This window comes from Salminus brasiliensis, chromosome 16 (assembly GCF_030463535.1).
Source record: "Salminus brasiliensis chromosome 16, fSalBra1.hap2, whole genome shotgun sequence".
NCBI lineage: Eukaryota > Metazoa > Chordata > Actinopteri > Characiformes > Bryconidae > Salminus > Salminus brasiliensis.
This window is the reverse complement of record NC_132893.1, coordinates 3,486,889-3,507,444: the sequence shown is the minus strand read 5'-3', so window position 1 is coordinate 3,507,444 and position 20,556 is coordinate 3,486,889. Positions and strand designations below refer to the sequence as shown.

At 41.5% G+C, this 20,556-nt stretch overlaps 1 protein-coding gene across 2 annotated transcripts in view; it reads left to right on the top strand.

Moving 5' to 3' along the window:
* dscama (Down syndrome cell adhesion molecule a) overlaps positions 1-20,556 on the top strand; it is a 117,627-nt gene that overhangs the window by 17,828 nt on the left and 79,243 nt on the right. For both annotated transcript variants that reach the window (XM_072658712.1, XM_072658713.1), the window contains exons 2-3: positions 5,798-6,115; positions 6,195-6,341. In XM_072658712.1, the coding sequence (XP_072514813.1) occupies positions 5,798-6,115; positions 6,195-6,341 (465 nt within the window). The remainder of the gene's footprint in view (positions 1-5,797; positions 6,116-6,194; positions 6,342-20,556) is intronic.

Below are 20,556 nucleotides of genomic sequence, written 5' to 3'. Positions count from 1 at the left end.
GCCAGTCATTTACTCTCCTCTCTTTTCTTTTCCAATTTTCGTGATCACTGAGCGCTGCATTCCAAGCGCACATCAGCCCTGTCGTAGGAAAATGCCCGATTTCCAATTTGGCAACTTTACAGATCATGGAAGAGTGGTCTTCTTTTGACTGTGTCTCAAAGCAACATAGCAATTCTATCAGCTGTACCTTCAGGATCATGCTGAAGCTCCACTGACTGGAACAGGGAGAGAACGGCGTCTCCGTCATTCCCACTCCGGGCCGGAACGCTGCAGCTACAGCAGTATGGAGCTTTGGAGGTGGAGGTGCAGGAGGAGAACCTCTCTCCAGAACTAGTCATATCAGTCCACTCAGTCCACATGCTTCTCTACGTTCAGATGCCGTTTCTAGATCTCTCAGCTTGTCCACAAATGCATGTGTACAGCTGTCCATCAGGGGGTGCTCGAAGCATGATTTGTATTTACCGCAGTGGAGTGAATGTTAAGTACACTTCCAAACTGTAGGGGGAGCCCCGGAGCATTGTTTATTTTTATAATTATTCCCGAGTCTTCAGAGACTCAGACAGGGTTGCTGTCCTCACGGAGTCCTTTTTGTGTCTGGTCAGCACAGTGAACGGTTAGCTAGCTGTAGCAGGGTCTGGTAGGGTTAGCTTTCAGCCTAGCACCTGGCTAGCCCCCACTCATTGCTTGTGCTCCATGGCCGTCTCACTCTCAGGAGACACCTTAGGACACCCTAAATAATAAAGTGACCCCTCACTGGTTTTGTTGCATTTACCTGATATGTAATAAGGGGGATTTGGACAAAAGTATTGGGACACCTGCTCATTCATCGTTCCTTCCTAAATGAAGGGTCTTAAAAGAGTGTATCCTACTTTTGTTGGAGTAACTCTACCGTCTCTGCTGTCCAGGGAAGAAGGCGCTCTACTTTTGAGTAGCATTGCTGTGAGGATTTGATTGCATTTAGCGAAAAGAGTGTTTGTGAGGTCAGAATGATGGATGATGATGATCACCACCCTACCTCATTACCCCCAATTCCCCAACTCATCCCAAAAGTATTGGATAAAGCACTATCCAGCATTCCAGAGAACATAGATCTTCCACTGCTCCACAGCTTTATGCTGGGGGGCTTTATACCCCTCCAGCCCACGCCTGGTGTTAGGCATAGTGCCCATAGGTTCATGTTTGCTTGTCTGCTCCAGAGAGTCCTATTTTATTGGCACTATTTCTGTGTGAATTTGCACTTCTGTATCAGCAATTGGTTCAACTTAAAATAGCTGAATGCATTCATTAAAAGGGGTGTCCACAAATATTTGGACACGTAGTGTATCTGCAGCCGGACTGGTTGTAGAGGAGATGTTGCATCTATATGATCTGCATAATCAGCTGAGAATCAGGGGACGGTTCGGTAGTCTGAAAATAAGCTGTACTAAGCTAATGGTGAGACATGGTGTTCTGACCTTTAGCTGTCCTGGTGGTCTTCTGGAGACATTAATGGGGGAACAGCAGAAAGGCCGCTGCTGCTGCTGCAGTTTTCCCAGTTAGTATTGATTGCACATTTACCTAAATAAATTGCACGGCCAGTTTGGAAAGGATGTCCTGCAACGGCTGGTTAAACTCCATCAGCAGACGAGGGGTGACCGGTTTCAAAGACAAGGCCTTCGTTCTGGTTCAACCAGTAAAGACGGTTCTTGAAGGGTTTCCAGCGTTGCAGTTTCCCCCCCATGGCTTTCACTTTGTCGCATGCCGTGTCCCCTTTCCTGGCCCCATTGTGGACACTGGCACAGGAAAAGCCACGATCACGAGGCCTGGCTGGAACACCTGTTCTCATAACAAGCTGAGAGTCTGAGGTGATGGGCTGCTCTCTAGTGTCAACAACACCATCACTGTCAAGACTGTGATGTAACAGTTTTGAGATTTTGGAATCGGCCCGTTTTCCGGCTCTGTTTTGGTTCTTCTGGACGTTCTTTAGAAGGAGGAACAGCAGTGTTTGAGGTTCACGGTTTGCCAGTTCTTTGTATTGAACTCAAAGATAAACACAATTTGACTCTGGCAGAAGAGTTGCAGGTTAGTTTAAGCCAGGCAGCACATTCCAATATTGATATTTAATATTTTAATTGATATTTTACATGAATTTAAACCTCATTAAAACTTATGAGAATCAGTTGCTTGTCTTGCCCTGCTTTTTATAGAGTAAAGAATGCAGGCTCACAATTCATTAGAGGAAATTAGACCCAAATTAGGGAAATTGTGGGCCTTTCCTCAGAATCTTCAATGCAGGATAAATAAATGATCACTGCCACTTCACTTTAAGTACCCAGTCTATTCAAATCAGCCACTTAATCCTAACGAGAAGTTGTTTATGCAGCGTTGTTGAACTGAATCACAGTGAAAACCTCTTCTGCATTCGAAAACGTCTCCAGATACACAGTGAATGAAGAGGCCCGACGGATTCAGACGACATCAGAGATGAAAAATGGAGCAGTGCCCTCAATTTCCGCTATTATCCACCTCACCGATAAGCAGATATGGATTGATCGCCTGCATGCTTTGCTATGACGTTCTGAGAAAATACTGCAAGGCCTCGTGTTTTTCCTCGTCCGTGTCTGCACTGTCCCTCCGAGTCAGCACCTTTGCGCCCCTCCAGACTGCTGCCCCACCCCGCCGTGCCCCTGCGATTCACCTTGACTTTATGAGGCTCCGTGCCCTTGAGCTGTCACCCAGCGGCCTGGACGTATTAGCCGCTCCTGGCTGGATCGGCGCATTAGAGTCATCCTCAATAGGGGATTGAAATGTCCACGGCGGTGAGAGGACAACGTGGAGTGACGTGGAATTTGTGCCGCCGCTTACTAAGAGCAGATAAGAGCAGCTTTTAATCAAACCATTTCAGGAGCGATGACTTTGCTGACGGGAATTTTAAAGAACGCACACTGAATTATAGATTGATCAACATTCATATTTGAACAGTGCTGTCTGTTCATTGGTGATAACATCATGAGATGTTTCATATCTAATGCACCAGTTCATAAGAGTGGAATGGGAACAAACCTTGGACAATATAATACTGGTAACGATATAATACATCTCAGTGTGGCTGATATTAATAATAATAATAATAATAATAATAATTGAAACAAGTGACCTAGCAACCTAATAATGTGTCTGGCTTTAAGTGTCAAAAGTGTGGCTTGTTCATGTGTTAGATCCAGTATGAGTTCAGTACAACAGGATTAGGGTTGCAACGGAGATTTTCACAATATACATAAATATATGACGAAATATCTTGGTATTGGTATTACAGTATATGATATTTCACAATTCCCCTTCTTGTTTTTGCTTTTCTCATTATTATTATTATTATTATTATTATTATTATTATTATTATAATTGTTATTGTTGTTATTATTGTTATCATAAAAATTAAAACAGGTGATTTTATTTTTTATTAATGGTATTATTATTATTTGTACATATATTTTTTAAGTATATGTACAAATTCTCTCTTTTTAAAATAAAGTGAAATTAAGCTCTTTTGAACTATTTTATTTCCAGCTAATGATTATTTAGAATTGTGGATTAATCTGCTTCTGCTGATTATTTTCTTCATTCATTGATAAATTGTTTGTTTTTTAATTTCTAAAAAGTAAGTAATAACAGTAACAAATTGGTGGGATTCTCTGTTTGGTTGTATTTTTCCCAATATTGTTTTTTTTTTTTTTTTTTACAAATGATAACCAGCAATTTTCATACCACTGTAGACCTAACAACTGTATACTGCAGCAACCCTGAACTGAATAAAGGCAAAAATATATATATATATATATTTGGAAAAAATGCCAATTTGTTACTGTTATTACTTACTTTTTAGAATTTAAAAACCAAACAATTTATCAATGAATGAAGAAAATAATCAGCAGAAGCAGATTAATCCACAATTCTAAATAATCATTAGCTGGAAATAAAATAGTTCAAAAGAGCTTTTACTTTATTTTACTTTATTTTAAAAATAGAGAGATACTTATAAAATATATGTACAAATAATAATAATACCATTCATAAAAAATAAATAAACTTTTTTAATTTTGTAAGGGTCCGTATATGATAATGATAATAATAACAATGATAATAATGATAATAATAATCTTCTGGGAACGATGTTGGAACATTGCTGTGAGGATATGAGTGCATTCAGACATAAGAGCATTAGTAAGGTGAGGTACTGATGTTGGATGATTATTTCTGGATCACTCACTCCAGCTTATGCTAGTGCTATTGGATGGATCTCCGGTCAATCCGGTGAACAGTGACTGGTTTCTGCTTTGGTTTCTGCTTTGGTTAATCACCACTGTACCTGCATGTAACTGTCTGAGTGCTCTCCAGCATCGCGTTTTCTGCCTCTGCCTCGACCCTGATGAAGCACTAAAAACAATGAAAGCTTTTACTGTCTCCAATCCCCAGAGCTGAGCATCCATCAGGGCTTTGTCGTGTGGCACTGTGTGGAAAAAGGGGGTCTGAATTTTTCATATGTTTTCAAAAAATGTGTTTTTGAGACAAAAGAAGCTTTACAGCAGCACAGATCTTATAACTCCATTATGTATAAAACACACAGAAGCAGAGACGTTCCTCAGCGCTCTCCTTATATCCTTCCAGCAAAGTGCATTTTGCAGTGGCGGGGGATTTTCTAAAGGCTAAGTTCAATCTTTGGGGATTTGGGAACTTCAAAGGAGTTCAACCTTTTAGAAGTGCATGAAGGGGTACGTTCACTCTTCGATTTAGGCCTGAAAAAGGCCTTTTTGCGTCGTATGTTGGTTGACTCGTGTATACGCAAGTGTGTAGTTTTACCTTTAAGCTACATCTGGGAGCCCGAACACTGACAAGGACGATAAAGATGAAGATGGATCAGGGTTGAAATTCATAAATTTCATAAACTGTCCCAGGAGAGAGGAGTCACGGGCCACTTGGTGTATCTAAAGTATATAGGTGAAGGCATTAAGATAGGTACACGTAAAGTGGTCTTCACAGCATCCTATGTGCCTGTGTGTTCTTTGACAAGGGCCAAATTGTGATGGCTAGATGACTAGGTCAGAGCATCTCCAACACATGAGGCAGGTCTTGTGGGGTGCAGGTCTCAGTATGCTGTGGTCAGTACCTAGCAAAAGTACTCCGAGGAAGGACAACCGGTGAACTGGCGACTAGGTCAGTTGAACCCAAAGACTGCATTGATTCGACCCATGGAGGCCCCACCTCACAGTCTTAGACTGAGGAGGCGGGGCTACAGTCTCTCATTAGGGTGAATAATAATTAATAACTCTCTAAATGTAGGTATTGTGATATACACTGAGGAGGCGGAGCTACAGTCTCTCATTAGGGTGAATAATAATTAATAACGCTCTAAATGTAGATATTGTGATATACACTGAGGAGGCGGAGCTACAGTCTCTCATTAGGGTGAATATTAATAACGCTCTAAATGTAGGTATTGTGATATACACTGAGGAGGCGGAGCTACAGTCTCCCATTAGGGTGAATAATAATTAACGCTCTAAATGTAGGTATTGTGATATACACTGAGGAGGCGGAGCTACAGTCTCTCATTAGGGTGAATATTAATAACAGGGTGAATAATAATAACGCTCTAAATGTAGGTATTGTGATATACACTGATTGGTTGGCCCTAAACTGTGGTAGGCTGAATAGGCAGGGATATGTAAAGGGGTTTTTCCTTGTAACATCAGATATACAGTGATTTCAAACAGGCTGTTTTGTCAGGCCCTAACCATGCTCCTCCTCTCATCTCTTGCAGTTTTCAGTGAAGATCTACATTCCAGCTTGTATTTTGTCAATGCATCTCTGCAAGAGGTAGTGTTCGCCAGCACCACAGGGACGCTGGTGCCCTGTCCCGCAGCCGCTGTGCCCCCAGCCACGCTGCGCTGGTACCTGGCCACCGGCGAAGAGAGCTACAACGTCCCAGGGATCCGTCACGTGCACCCCAACGGCACACTCCAAATCTTCCACTTCCCTCCCTCCAGCTATAGCAAAGTGATCCACGACAACACGTACTATTGCACCGCGGAAAATCCTTCAGGGAAAATTAGAAGCCAAGATGTTCATATCAAGGCCGGTAGGTGAACCTTCAAACTTTGTTTGGATGCTTGCTTTGTTTTGTGCTCCTCCTAACACTCCTCTGTTTCTGCATCCAGTCTTACGGGAGCCCTATACGGTCCGGGTGGCGGACCAGACAGCCATGAGAGGCAGTGTAGCGGTCTTCAAGTGCATTATTCCTTCCTCAGTGGAGAAATACGTCACTGTTGTGTCATGGGAGAGAGACACAGTCCCCCTCGTCTCAGGTAAGACCCTGTGGGCCTCCTTCAACTCTGCTAGGCTGGCTCATTCCTGATGTGCCAGGAATGCTTGGACAGGTTTGATGCACATGTTGCGTCCCAAACGGGTTGTTTTTGCTGTCAGATTTAACGCTGGGCTCGTGGTCCAGTCATCCAGTCCAAGTTCAAATACACAGCTTCTATTCTAGATGCTTCTAAAGAGCCACCTCAGTAAGGTTCCTCATACGTTCAGACCTTTTTGGCTAGCAAAAAGTTGGAACTTGGTGAGAAGAAATTGGGAATAAATGGATACTAAGGTATTAACTTTTTATTTTTACTGTTTATTTGTCTTTGAAATCGATTTTAAGCATGAAATATAAATATTGAGACATGTATGTTCATTTTATTTGTACCTATGTATGTTTATTTGCACCATTCTTGGTGCATGTGTCAGTCCCAATGAGAGCATTGCTTATTCACAATGTCCGCTGCATCTCCAATGGCTTCTTAGAGGCATTTAAAAAACTCCAATTGGATAAGATCTGTCTCGCCATTTATGTAAGGTTATAAACGTGGCCCTTGATTGATCAGGAGATGTATTTTGGCCCTTAAGGCCCCGCCCACACTTTTTTTATGATTAATTTTTCAGTGTTTTGGTCTCCTTTGCTTTTAGGTGACTGGAATCTGAAAGGTTGGCTCTTACTCTTCTTCTTGGAATACCTACATTTTCAGAAATATCCCAATACATGTAGACAGGGCCTAAGTTGCCAAAAACAACAGCTACTACTGCAGTGTTAGAACTGACCTGCCTGTGTTTTCCCAAACCCACAGTGGTCTAACCCATTCCTGCACTCAGTCCAGCCGCCTCTGCCTGTCCAATACATGTCTGGCTGGGACAGTTGTGTCACTTAGCTTCACTGTATTGACCCAGTTCTCTCACAATTGGCGCTACAGAGTGAGCGGTTTGAAAGTTCACATCAGTTAAATGGAACAGTCGTCCACACGATTGTTTCCTCCCCTCGGGGGTGACTGCTCCCCCCCCTGTTTATATGGGACGTTTAGCAAACTCAATAGCGAGACTAGCGTCGCTTAGGCTGAGGGCAAGAGCGCCATTTTCTCAGTGTGCCGATCTGTGCGTGTCTGCTGGAGAACAAATAACAGATGTTATATTATTGGATTTGTTGCATAATCTCGACGAATGCTAAGCAGAAGGCTTTATGGAAATGTATAGCTGGATTATTATTATTACAGCATTTGTTGTATTATGCCCATATATGGCTGCAAGGGTTCTCTACGTGGCTGGGCCACAAATAATAATGCATGCTGGTCCAGTCACAAGCAGAGAGTCGATGTGCTACTATTGTGCATCAGAAATGTATGTCCACTTGGACCACTCGGGGGGTGGGTTGGGGGCAGGCCTGTCATAAAGTATTAGGTTCTCAGCAGTCTGTTGTTCTTTTCTCTGGTAAATATTTGATGAGTAAGGGCAATATTTCACAAACAAATAGATTTTAGACACAATTCATTGCACGTGTCATACTGAAGCATCGTCCACTCTTCACTTGCACTGACGCGGGACTCTTATGTGGGCTTTAGAGCGGTGTGTGTGAGTGTGTGTGGACTACAATACACTCTCTCTGTCTAAAATCCTTTGTTTTTTCCTGGCTGTGTTACATATTTCATGAGTGAATAAGGTTCACACAAGGAAGGTCCTGTGAAGCTATACTTTTTTATGATGAAATATTAACTTTAAGAGCACATTGCTGTTTAGGACTTTAGAGCTGCAGTGAGATTAGATTGACCAGAGGCTGGAGGGAACACATTGCTAACCAAAAAAAGCCTAAATGTTTCATTCTTTCTGTGCTTGAGAAACTTTTGAGATCCATCTATTCCGCCCTCTTCACATCTAGCATTAGAATATTAGCATTAGGATCCAGTGCATCTCGGAGGTGGTCCACCTAACATTTGACGCTGGCCTACAAATCCAAGAATGGTCCAGCCCTTCCGTACTTGATAGTGATGGTCAAAAGCCGAGCCGCACCAAGAGCTCTTTGAGCTTCAAGTACAACTCGATGGCTTGACCCGCCATTCCTTAAGATCCACAGAATACAAGCAGCCAGTGCGGTTCGGTAGAACGAACCTCCCCTGGGTGTCCGAACGGCAGAGTCCAACGCTCGCTGTCTTCGAACTGGGTGTCTGTTGAGTTATGTGGTCTCCATACTGACTTTTGTATTTAGTAGAATCTAAGCTTACAAACTACCTAAGAGTATTTTCTGAGCAAACAGTGAAGCACTTGAGAACGTCGGCTAAAGGCCTTCAATGCAAATGTAAATGATTTAACTATTAAACGGCCTAAGAGCATGATGCTACCACCACCATGCTTAACAGTTGGTGAAATTGTAGGCATTGTGGCCAAACAACTCAGTTTTGTCTCATCTAGCCATAACACTTTCTTCTAGAAGTGTCCATGTGGTTCAGCTACAAACTGTAGTTTGTATGATGTAAATGTAAATGATTTAACTATTAAATTGCCTCAGAGCATGATGCTACCACCCCCATGCTTAACAGTTGGTAGAAAACAACTCAAAACAACTCTAGCCATAACACTTTCTTCTAGAAGTGTCCATGTGGTTCAGCTACAAACTTTGGTTTGTATGATGTAAATGTAAGTGATTTAACTGTTAAATTGCCTCAGAGCATGATGCTACCACCACCATGCTTAACAGTTGGTAGAATTGTAGGCATTGTGGCCAAACAACTCAGTTTTTGTCTCATCTAGCCATAACACTTTCTTCTAGAAGTGTCCATGTGGTCCAACTTTAGTCAAGACATTGAAAAATTAAAACTTGTAAAAAATCTTTTTTTTTTTTATTTACAGATGTATGTTGACACTCATTCTGGCCCCGAAAGAGTTAAAAACAAAAAAATCACTAACGTATTGCCATGACATTCATGTCCATGACAAATATAGAGATCACGCAGGGCTATTTAATTACAATATTCTTTTAAAAATAACCGATAAGACTGTATTCTGAAAACATGGCATATTCGAAAATGAAAATCTTCGATAGTCGTAGCCCGAGCTACCACCTGTTCTGGGGGTATGAATTTCTCAATATTGTCTATTATTCATGCAGAGTATTAAGCCCACAGCAGCAGCAGCAGCAGCAACCGAGGCTGATGGTCTGATCTGGCCGCTGGCTGCTGTGCTGTGCGCCAGCCAGCGAGTAGCAGCGAAACATGCACTGCTGCAGGGGATCCTTTCTCATTCCACACGCACGGCCTTCACATCAGGACCTCTGGTCATCATCAGCATTAGAGAAGGAGAGAGAGAGACTGGGTTTTTTATTCCCATCTCAGTCTGAGCCACAGTGTACAGAAACATGGCCACACAGTCAACAATAAACATGAAATATTATATAATGATCCCCATAAAAGAGTGATTCGTCAAAGTGGGGGGATTTTTTTACATTCTTTCGAAAAATAAAATGAACAGTTATTTGGTTTTAATCATGTCAAGAGTTATTATGCTTGTTAGAGGTTTAATGATGGCCAAGACTGAGCTCATATAGAATTACAATATTTTATATCTAGCTGCCAACCGGCATATGCAGATATCCAGGTCATTCCAGTAAGGGTTCACTTATTTTACTATAGCTCTTGGCTATAAAAGCTTAAAACCTCCAGAATGCTTGAATCAGCTGCAAACTGAAGTCAAGATTGACATTGAAAAATGTTTCCTTTTTAAAGAAGAAAAAAAATATTTTAAAAAGTATTGTATAAAGATTATATATTTATATAATTATATTATATGTAAATCATATATTATTATATAATAAAATTATATATTATTATAGAAACATTATATATTATTATATAATATGTAAATCATATATTATTATATACAACTTATATATTATATATTATTATATAATAAAATTATATAGTTTATATATTTTTTTGTTTGTTTGTTTGTTGTTGTTTTTTTGTTTTTCATCCATTATTTATTTCTGTATTCTCTAGGACTGTCTTGCGATTATATGAACCCTTAAACCCTAAAGTTTTAGTACGTAATGCATCTAACTAATTTCTAAATGGTACTAATGGTGAAACTGAATCATTACCATCACCTTGTGTCATTACTGTCACAACCAGTTATGTGTTCTCTCAACAGTTAGTATAAGATTCACTTTAAACACATATGATTAATAGAAACATATATTTATTTATTTATTTATGATGTTTTGTGAAATATTGCTGTAACAGTGTGACCGGTAATGACCAGCTATACTGTTTTATTCAGCTATTATTAGCTGAATAAATCTACCCCCTGATCCGGAGGAACACATGATTCAATTACTTTCACTTTTCCAGACACTAATGGCTAATGACGTATGCTCCTCTGTAAGTCTCTGTCAGTTGCCATGGTTACGTCATAAACAAGTGTTACCTTTCTTTTCTGAAATCACAGGCTGTCGCGGTAATGACAGTAATTTTGGATGGAGGGGGTCATATATTGGTCCAAAATATATAAAAAGGTTGGGTAGATATGAATGTAAATAATGCATTGTGTGATTTTTGAAATTAATTTTAAAATACATTTTAAACATGCTTTTTTTTATAGGAATTGATCATTTGTAGTCATTTTTTAAGCAAATAAGTGTCAAAGTCTGGGTTGGGGACAAGGCCAAAGTTGCAAATTATCCATGTCTAGAACATAAAAAAATGCAAATAGTGGTGCTTCCAAGTGGAGCTCAATTTTTTGGTGGTGCAATAAATAATATAATTCATAAATAAAATTATTATATATATATTATAATTTATGATTAAACCTGTGTACATAAAATTCTCCCTAATAGAAGAATCACCCAGAATGATTTGCAGAAGTTTCGGAGTGTAGATGCTGTGAGAGAACACTGTGAGCTGCCAGTGCTCAGTGCCAAATGCATGAAGCAGGCCTCGGGGTTTTGCTTTACTGAGGCTGATAATGTGCCGCTGACATTAGTGAGGCGTCCCCCGTTTAACAGTTTGCACTGCTGACATTTTGCGAACCATTGAGCAGCAAGCGAACGGTTGCCCTCGAATCACTAATCACTGTCCTAACTAAGAGGAGGAGCCTGGTTTAGGCCCCACCCACTTAACGAGGCAGATCTTATGAGGATGCACTGGAATGCACTGGAATTATTCAGTACAGTAGTGTAGTTGTGTAGTTAAGCAGTGTGAAAAAGTATTTGCCCCCTTTCCAATTTCTTCTTATGTGCTTCTATGAAGAATGACAAGGCTGGGATGCAGGATGACCATTAAAGTAATGTATATATATTATATTTTATATAATATTTATATATATATATATATATTTTTTTTAAATGCCACCCTGAGGGCATCGCTTGTTCTGTATTTTGGGGTCAGTTTGCAATTGGTTACTAATTTCATCCAGGATATTACAGTGAATTAGCTGCTTTTATGGTCTTAATCTGTCCAAATTGCCAAGCTGAACCTTTTTAACTGCATAAAAAGTCCAGGTTACATTTTACACCGTGTTAGGCTCCCCTTCATACACCAACACGCCAATGCTTGATAGCTGCTCCCGATCATTTATCATGGAAAATCATTAGCATGCCGTGGCTAACGACGACGAGAACAACATAGCATGGGACTTTTTTGTACGTATGGATTTACAATGGTCAGGAAAAGGCCCTGCCTGACTGCGGCGTAGCTCTGTGGGACAGGACTCCAGCAGAATTCAAATGGAGCCCAGCAGTGCCAGAAGGGGGTGGAGAGCTAATGGCTTTACCCATGCTGCTAGGCGAGGGGAAGAACAGCATGGCCGCCATTTTTACCAGTAAAGGAGATGGAGGCTTTCTTCTCTCTGCCGCTCGGCTCGACTGCGCTACCGGCCTGTTCGGAGTCACCTCCTCCATTTTCCTCCCTATGATCGGCCAGAGTATTGTTATTCGGAGGGGAACAAAATGGGTCAGCTGGCCTGCAGAGAATAGCCTGGGTAAACAGGCAAAGCAGAGGCTCTCTCTCTCTCTCTCTCTCTCTCTCTCTCTTTCTCTGTCTCTCTCTCTCTCTCTCTCTCTCTCTCCAGCCAGAACACTTAAAGCCTCTTCCCTTTCTTCTCCTTTTTCGCAGCAGAAAACGCAGGATCTTCCATTCATCTCCAGATCCGAGCTCGTCTTCCACTCGTACTAAGCAGAGAAGGGCTTAGCGGGACGAATAAAAGGATACTTGGGAAGGGAGTTGGGGAGCGGGGAGAGAAAAATCAATACCCTTTGTGCATTAATCATGCTGGGGGGTGCCAGAGAGAATTATGGGTACATGGAGGGAGAAGAGCATTTATGCATTCACACTGGGGCAACCGCATGCACTCAGCAGCTAGCCTGTGTAGGTTAGCTACTGTCCTGAGCTAATTCCCAGGGCCAGCATTAAAGCAATATTTGCATTAAACCTGCAGGAGCAGGATGCTGGTTTCCACTGTGGCCCTGAGAGGGGTGTGTTCGGGTCGGCGTGAGTCTTGAAGCAAATCTTACGGCATCTTCTTTCTTTACCAAGACAACCACAGATCGGGATGGGGGGGGGAGGTGGGGGTCTCTGAGCCTGATGAGCCTTTACTCCAGCCTCCAGCGTGACGGGGTGGTGAAACGTTATATCAAAATATATCATAAGATCTTTTAGAAGCGGCAAATATGATCAAATTAATATACAATATGATAAAAGCCAGTTCTAAGAGACCCTTGAAAAATCGTACTAATAAACGCAGTAAAATGAAGTACTTTCCGAGATCTGATCCAGTCGTCTCGCAAAGACGTCTGAAGGTGTCCTGAAGAATCTGGCACCAAGACGTTAGAGGCAGATCATTTAAGATTGTGAAGATTGTAAGTTGCGAAGTGGGGCCTCCACGGTGGTCCTTCCTTGAGGCACTTTTGGAAGGTACTGGACACTGTGTACTGGGAACACCTCACAAGACCTGCCTGATGTTTTGATGATGTTCTGACCCAGTCGTCTAGACTTTGGTCTTTGGTCAAAGTGTCTCAGGTTCTTACGCTTGCCCATTTTTCCTGCTTCCAACACACCACCTTCAGACCACCTTCAGGTTTTAATGTTATGGCTGATCAGTGCATGTCTTTATTGTTCTATCAGTCTGAAATGTCACCTTATGCAACCAACCTCAGGTCACACAGCTGCTAAACATCAGGCCTGGACATACAGTATGTGGTGTTCCGTTCAATGGCCAGTGTATAACCAGGTATACCAGAGGCTAAAGCCTTTGGCCTGATTAAAAAGCATCAGAGGCTGAAGTATCCGGTTGCTAACGCACGTCAGAACTGATACAGCCGTAGCAGCTAATTCAGTATAATTGTACCTGATTAGCATATGCTGACCCTGATGGGTCATAAAAACGATCATGAAACGATTAAGACCGCTTTATCCCATTTTGCTACGAGTGCCACATCTGTGCAGCAGCCTCCGCTCATAAACGATCACAATGTTGGTGATTAAACCAAGAGGGATGAAAATGATTACGGAGGCCGTCAGGACTGAGCGTTGCTTAATCTTTAATAAACAGGGACGGGCTTAGGCTGCCGAGTTGCCATTTTCCGCTTTTTTATTTAATTTTATTAATTTCATTTTTATTCTCGCATCTCGTCAAACCTGCCCCTCTTGCAGCGAACGGATTATGCCACAGCGCGAAACTGGATCATGGCCAGGTCACTACAAATGGCCGAGATCCAAAACGCAGCTTAGCGATAAGCACAGCGAGGGCTAATTAAGCCAGGAGAGACCCATTCACTTCCACTTATGAGCACTTACACAACGCCTCACGAAAAGCGCTCAAATCCTTGAGCAAAAATAACATTATGTTGGCCAACGTACTGCACTTTTACACATAACATCAGACTGGATGATGTAGAAGGCCAATAAGATTGTCTTGTCCCTGTAGAGAAGAGCTGCCAATAGAATAGGACTCCCTGGAGCAGATAAACACACATGAACCTATAGGCAGTATGCTGACTAATGCCAGACATGGGCTAGAGGGGTATAAAGCCCCCCAGCATTGAGCTGTGGAGCAGTGTAGCTAGCTGATGGTGCTTCATCCAATACTTTTGGGATGAGGTAGGGTGGTACTCATTGAACACTGTAGCCTCACCAATGCTCTTGTCGTTAAATTCAATCAAATCCTCACAGCAGTGCTCCTCCAAAATCTAGTAGACAGCCTTTATCCCTGGACAGTAGAGTCGGTTACTCCAACAAAAGCAGGATACACTCTTTTTTTTAATACCTTTGATTTCTAAAGAAATTAACGAGTAGATGTCCCAATACTTTTGTCTAAAGTACCTCAAAGTAGAGCTCAAAAAAAGTGCTACCTGAGGAAGCAAAAACTGGGGAAGCCAGCGGATATCATACCACGCTAGGCTAAAAGTTAGCGCTGTTAACTTTCCAAAACAAACTGGACAACCTCAGACTAGAACTGACCACAATCAGAAGGAAAAGCCAAAAGCGGGTCACTAGGAAGCCAAACCCTGGGAAGCGAGTGGGTATCCGTGGTGGTCGACCAGTTACTTGAGCTAGCTAACTACACAACGCTCTACACACAATCCTGAAATCCTCTCCACAGAAAAGCATTGCCAATGGTACGAGATGCTCTAGAGAGGCCGCAGATGTGCCTAAGGTCACCATGCCCTGTGCCCTGTCGCTGTGCATTGTGGGATCGCAGAAGCGTGCCGGATATTGCCTGCCTTATTTACGACTCCAAAATGTCGTATTCCCAAAATAGAGCGGCATACAGGGAATAGGGCGTTCAGATACGGCCCCCCCGGGTGCCATCAGTCCTTGATTGACTGCTGTGGCGTCATGGCCAGGGGTGGTGTGCAGGAGTGACCTTTGACTGCCCACGCTAGATCCCGCAATCTTGACATGCGCGTGCCGGCCGCATTAGCCAATTAGAGTTGATGGCCGTGTCTGTGGCGTCTTATCATCGGCAGGCAGCTGCTGCTGTGTGTTTGAGTGGCTGAGGGATGGATTGTGTGTGTGTGTGTGTGTGTGTGTGTGTGTGTGTGTGTCTGGTACTGCACTGCTGTGCCATTGTTTACGAACGGAGGGCGAAAGCTGCTGCTGCGAGCGCAAATCTCTGCACGTTGGCACGGCTGTGCGACATCAGAGGCTTTATTAATAGCAGAGTTATTGCCGAAGGGAGCGGCGAGAGGTTGTGGGCTGTTTAGGAGTCAGCATTGTGTTATCCTCCATAAGTGTTTTATGGACTATTGCTAATGTACACTGTAGCGTCGGACGCTTACGCTTACGCTTGAGCTGAAGAAAGTAAAGGTGTGTTTACACACAGGAGTCAGGAGTTCGCATAATCTGTTAATGCCACTGTGCGGCTGAGGATATTAGGGGAGATTAGGCCAGATTAGGACTGTAAATAATAAATTCATTATTTTGACACAGAAACTAGAAGTGGGGGTGCTGAGGGGGCTGAGGTGGCACCCCCAGGTTATAGGACTGTTTAGCTTCAGATGAAAAATAATAATCTAAGGCCTACGTGGGCTTATGTTCTGGTGACGTATCGCTTAAACACAAGCAAGTTTAGAGTCCTGAGAATTTTTTTTTTTTTTTTTTTGTAATTTATTTATTATTTATAAGGCAGTCATCACATACTAGCACTAACGACATTATTTTGAACAGGAAAACACGAAAAATGTAGAAAGAAATCGCAAGGAAATGAGGAGAAAGTCGTAGAGCGTTTGTGTTAAGGGGCTAAAACCAAGGAAAATCAAGGAAAATCAAGGAAAATCAGGGAAATCTGGAGCTTTTATTCTAAGCGGCCCACTGGTGGCTAAGCGTAAGAGTATTGGACGTAATGTCACTTTTTTTCATCACTGTTTTTTTTATGCTTTATCCAGATAGCGAGTATATAGAGAGATTTCAATTTCAACATTTTTAGCTTAATAATTTTATATTAGACCTAGTTATTATTATTATTATTATTATTATTTTTCTCTCAGTTGTTTGTAATAAATGTCTGATTAGATTAGATTACATTAAAAACTAGTTAGAACTAATACACATGACAATTATCTAGGTGGTATCAGGGTGGACCAGCAGTGGAAACCAGTCGTGGCGTGCCGTACAAATTCCTGATGTTAGCTACATGCAGAAAGAGTAAAAATATATTTCTCTGACAAACTAAGGCTGGCACGTCATTCACTGAAGAGAAAAAAGTTTTTGTAGAAAACCTCAATTGAAAGAGATGCTCTCTGTTAGCTGATTAGCTCATCTGAATAGGCTCTTTATCTCTTTATCTCATTCCAAATGAAAAGCTATCGATTTCCCTCGGCCATGTATGAATAATTAAGACTTTGAGTGCAGTCCTCTGTTTGCTGCTGAATTTGATTGTTTTTACACTTTTTAGTCTCCTAAGAAAAACATTATCTCCTTAAAAAGTAGGCCTCTAACTAGCCTACAGCTCTGCGCACACTTTCACTCTGGACTCTTTCTTTCCATTTCTTTTCTTGTGAGCATCTTTTATTTTACTGTTTAACATGATGATCTTTTAGTGTCCGGTTTATAATATATGCTTTAAGTGTTGAGGTAATGTGTACGAATCATAATCTGGACTCTGAACTTCCTTGTCTATTAGCCTCCAAACGATTAGATACTAAAATTGAGGTGCTACCGTGCATAACGTACTAAAATACATAAATGCAACATTACATAAAATATGAATGTTTCAATTATTTTTAGCAGTTGCAGTTAACCCTTTAACACTCCAAGGGCCCTATCTTACAACCTGCGCTGGGCGCATCCCGATGCTCATCGCTATCTTCCACCCCACCAAGAGTCTATTCTCACGCCTTCCGTCTGCGTCGCTTAAATAGCAATATATCTATGCCAATGGGCTGGTGGTCCCGAAATGAGGGGTGTACAGGTCAGTTTCTGGTGTATTGCTGTGTATCTTGGCAGCGGAAAACACAGGAGGAGCTCCACTGACTGAAAACAGCCTAGGCAGGCGTTCGTCAACAGACAGACGTTCATTCGTTGCTATCTTCAGTGAATTGCCAACACAGGCGCGTGCAGCCCGACGCTCGTACACCCCCCCCCCACGCTTTACACCACTGAAATAGCAACCCGCCAAGGTCAGATAGACCGCACCTGGCTCTTAAAGGGATGGCAAGTGATGCACTGATTGGTTTATTAAACGTTACACCCAAAAAAACACACCCATGATTCGTTAAGAGACTTCGAACTTTTCCCGCCGATACCATAGCAAAGACACACCGACACGCCCTAAATTAAGCTGCACGGTGGGTGCATGGTTGGCGGCTCGCCAAAAGATCGCTAAAATAGGGCCCCAAGGCGTATTTCACACTAAGGTGTATTACTCAGTAACTACAGGGACTCCTGAATAAACTGGTGGGGATGACGGGCGGGCAGTAGCCACTGTGTCCTCAGCACCCCCACTTTTAAGAAAGGACACTTGTTAAGACTTGAAGTGGACATGAACTGACCAGTGCTAATCTTTGCTAATAATGAACACACATAAAATATGCAAAAATGTGGATAGTGGTAAAACAAGAAAGGAAATAATGAAGAAAGAAAGATTAAAAAAATGAAAAAAAAATGTGTTGTTGCTAGGGTTCTTAGCTGACGTGGATGCAGGCGTTTAATTGGATGAAGAGTCGTGTGACTCTCCTCTCTGCAGCCAGTAAGACGTCAGACGTAAGCTTTGCTGTTTTCCTCTCCTCCTTTTAATAAATCGCCTGAAGAAATTGAACAGAAATGAGTGAAAGGGGAGCGCGTTTCATCTAATTGAGCGCTCCACGTTAGCTGTGGCGAGGAGATAAGCCGGCGTTGTTTTTTGTTAGCATGTTTCATCTCTTCAGCCGGGTTTGGTTTTAGAAAAGGCCCGGCGTCTCCCTTTCAGAGCTGCGGGAAGCTCGGCGCAGGCTCACTCGCTGAAATTGCTCCAACATGCAATCTCCAAAATGGAGGCCAAGTCACATGACCGCATGCAGCCATCTTTTGTAAGAGTGAGCGGTCAGATTGAACACAGGGCTGAACTGGAGCATGGAATTTAAGATACGTAGCTTTTGCTCATGGAACGTACACTGTTTCTGTTTATGGTGCAGTCAACGGCTGACCGGTCAACAGGACACCAATGCTGCTGTGGAAAAAATATTTTAAAAACTAAAATTTTACCGTTTTTCACTTTTTGTTGTAATTTGAATCTGACCGTTGTTCTTTACATTGGCTCAGAATTTCATGATGAATAGACCAATAGAAATGCTCAAAAATTACTGGGAATAAAATCTTTTTCCATTGACTTTCATTGAAACTTATGAAGGTTTTTCCCCTCTCCTGTAAAGTTGGCAATTTTAAGATTTTTGCACCTTTTGCAGGAAAGCGACCATATAAAAGATTCAAGGTTCAGCAATATTCTAAAAATCATACATCAGTGATTTTTCACTGATTTCTGTCCAGACCTGTACATGTACTTGTGGTCATTAAACAGAATAAAGTCCCATGAAGTCATAAGTGTGTTTAGTTACTGAATTGTGTGTAAAAGTTCAAAATTCACTCCTTTATTATTTATTTATTTATTTATTTTTATTATTTAAAGCAACTTACAGTGAGGTAGCCAGGCTAAGCTAGCCTTTGGTTAGCTGTAATGCAGCGTTGAAACCCCCTATTAGTGAACTTGTCCACGTAAGGCCCCGTCCAAGACCACCTACACCCCAATATACATTCACAACAGTTGTTGTGACATTTTTCTGTACAGATTCATAAACAAAACAATACATCTAAATATAAATACAATACAATACAATTTACTCTGTGGTAAAAAAAAGAGCAAAAATATGAATTGTAACATACATATTCAGGTTGTAACATTTCCAGATTAATAGTTGAATTGTTTATAAATGACAACAAAGATTACATTTGCAATGGTAGATTGCTTTTATAAAAATAGTGTTGTCAAAGTTATAGCAGCTGCATATTAGTAGTCAATCAATATTATTATTCCTGCTCATATACTTTTACATTTACGTACAAAAGCTAAAATGTCACTATGTGAGAGTGTCTAGGTCCAGTAAGTGTTAGAAAATTAAACTGCAGGGTGTTTTTTTTAAACCGATAGGACATGGCTATATTGGAAATCGACTAGTTGAATATGTTTAGTGGTGTAAATCTGTCTTATGTTAGTAAGGCTATAGTAGAGGCCTTCCATGTTTTCAGTCTTGTTGGATGCGCTGTGTTTTTTCCTAAGCTCATTCACAGTGAAGTTAGAATTTGTAGTATTCTTTTGCCGTCAGAGTGATGATACACAAGTGACATGTTACTTATAATCATTTGTATGTGTTTGCAAATTAAAAAGGCTGTATGAATTTTTTGCATTCTAAAACACTTACACTAAATTTCGTTACAAGTAAATGCAGCAACACAAGGCGTCACATTATTAATACAGGAACGTTGAATCAATGGAAGGACCATTCACTTAAAGTTCTTCAGAAAGGGGTAAATTAATCCATTACTTAAGAAAAATAATAATTCATGCAATGGTTTACTAGTATTTTGTGAATTTCATGTCTATTGATTGATTGAATTCATGGTCACATTTTATTCCCTTATCAAACAGTTTTTGCTATTTTTTAAACATTGTAACACTCAACCGGTACATTTTGGTATTTTGAGATCTGACAAATATTAGCAAACAATTCTACCCCAGTTAGAAAAGGGCCCGGCCTGTGGTCATCGTGGCCATTTCCTGGATGTGTTTGCCTGGCTTTCTTTGGCCCTGCATCCAGCAGATGGGTCCTGAAGGATTAGGCAGTCTAATGAGGAGATGGGGGGGAGTGGACCTGCGGAAGAGCTGTCCTAGCCCAGTGACCCGGCTGCTCCAGTGACCCGCCACAGTCAGCCCCAAGACCTCTGAGCCCTCGTTCGTGGCTGAAGAAGAAAACTAAACAGACAGCGAGATGATCTGGTTCGGCTTAAATGCTGGAATTAAGGGAAACATATTGGATAATCTGCAGCAGAACAGATACATTAAGGCGGACTTGTCAACAACAAGTGGTGTTGCTATATCAAAGTATTTCGACTTCGATATAGATAGAAAGTATCCTCACAATGCTCAATACTAAAATAGTACTCACTGAGACAGAAAAACATGCAAATTGTAACAGTTAATTTTTTTTCTGGATTATTAAATACATTTAAAATGATTTATAATCATTTTATT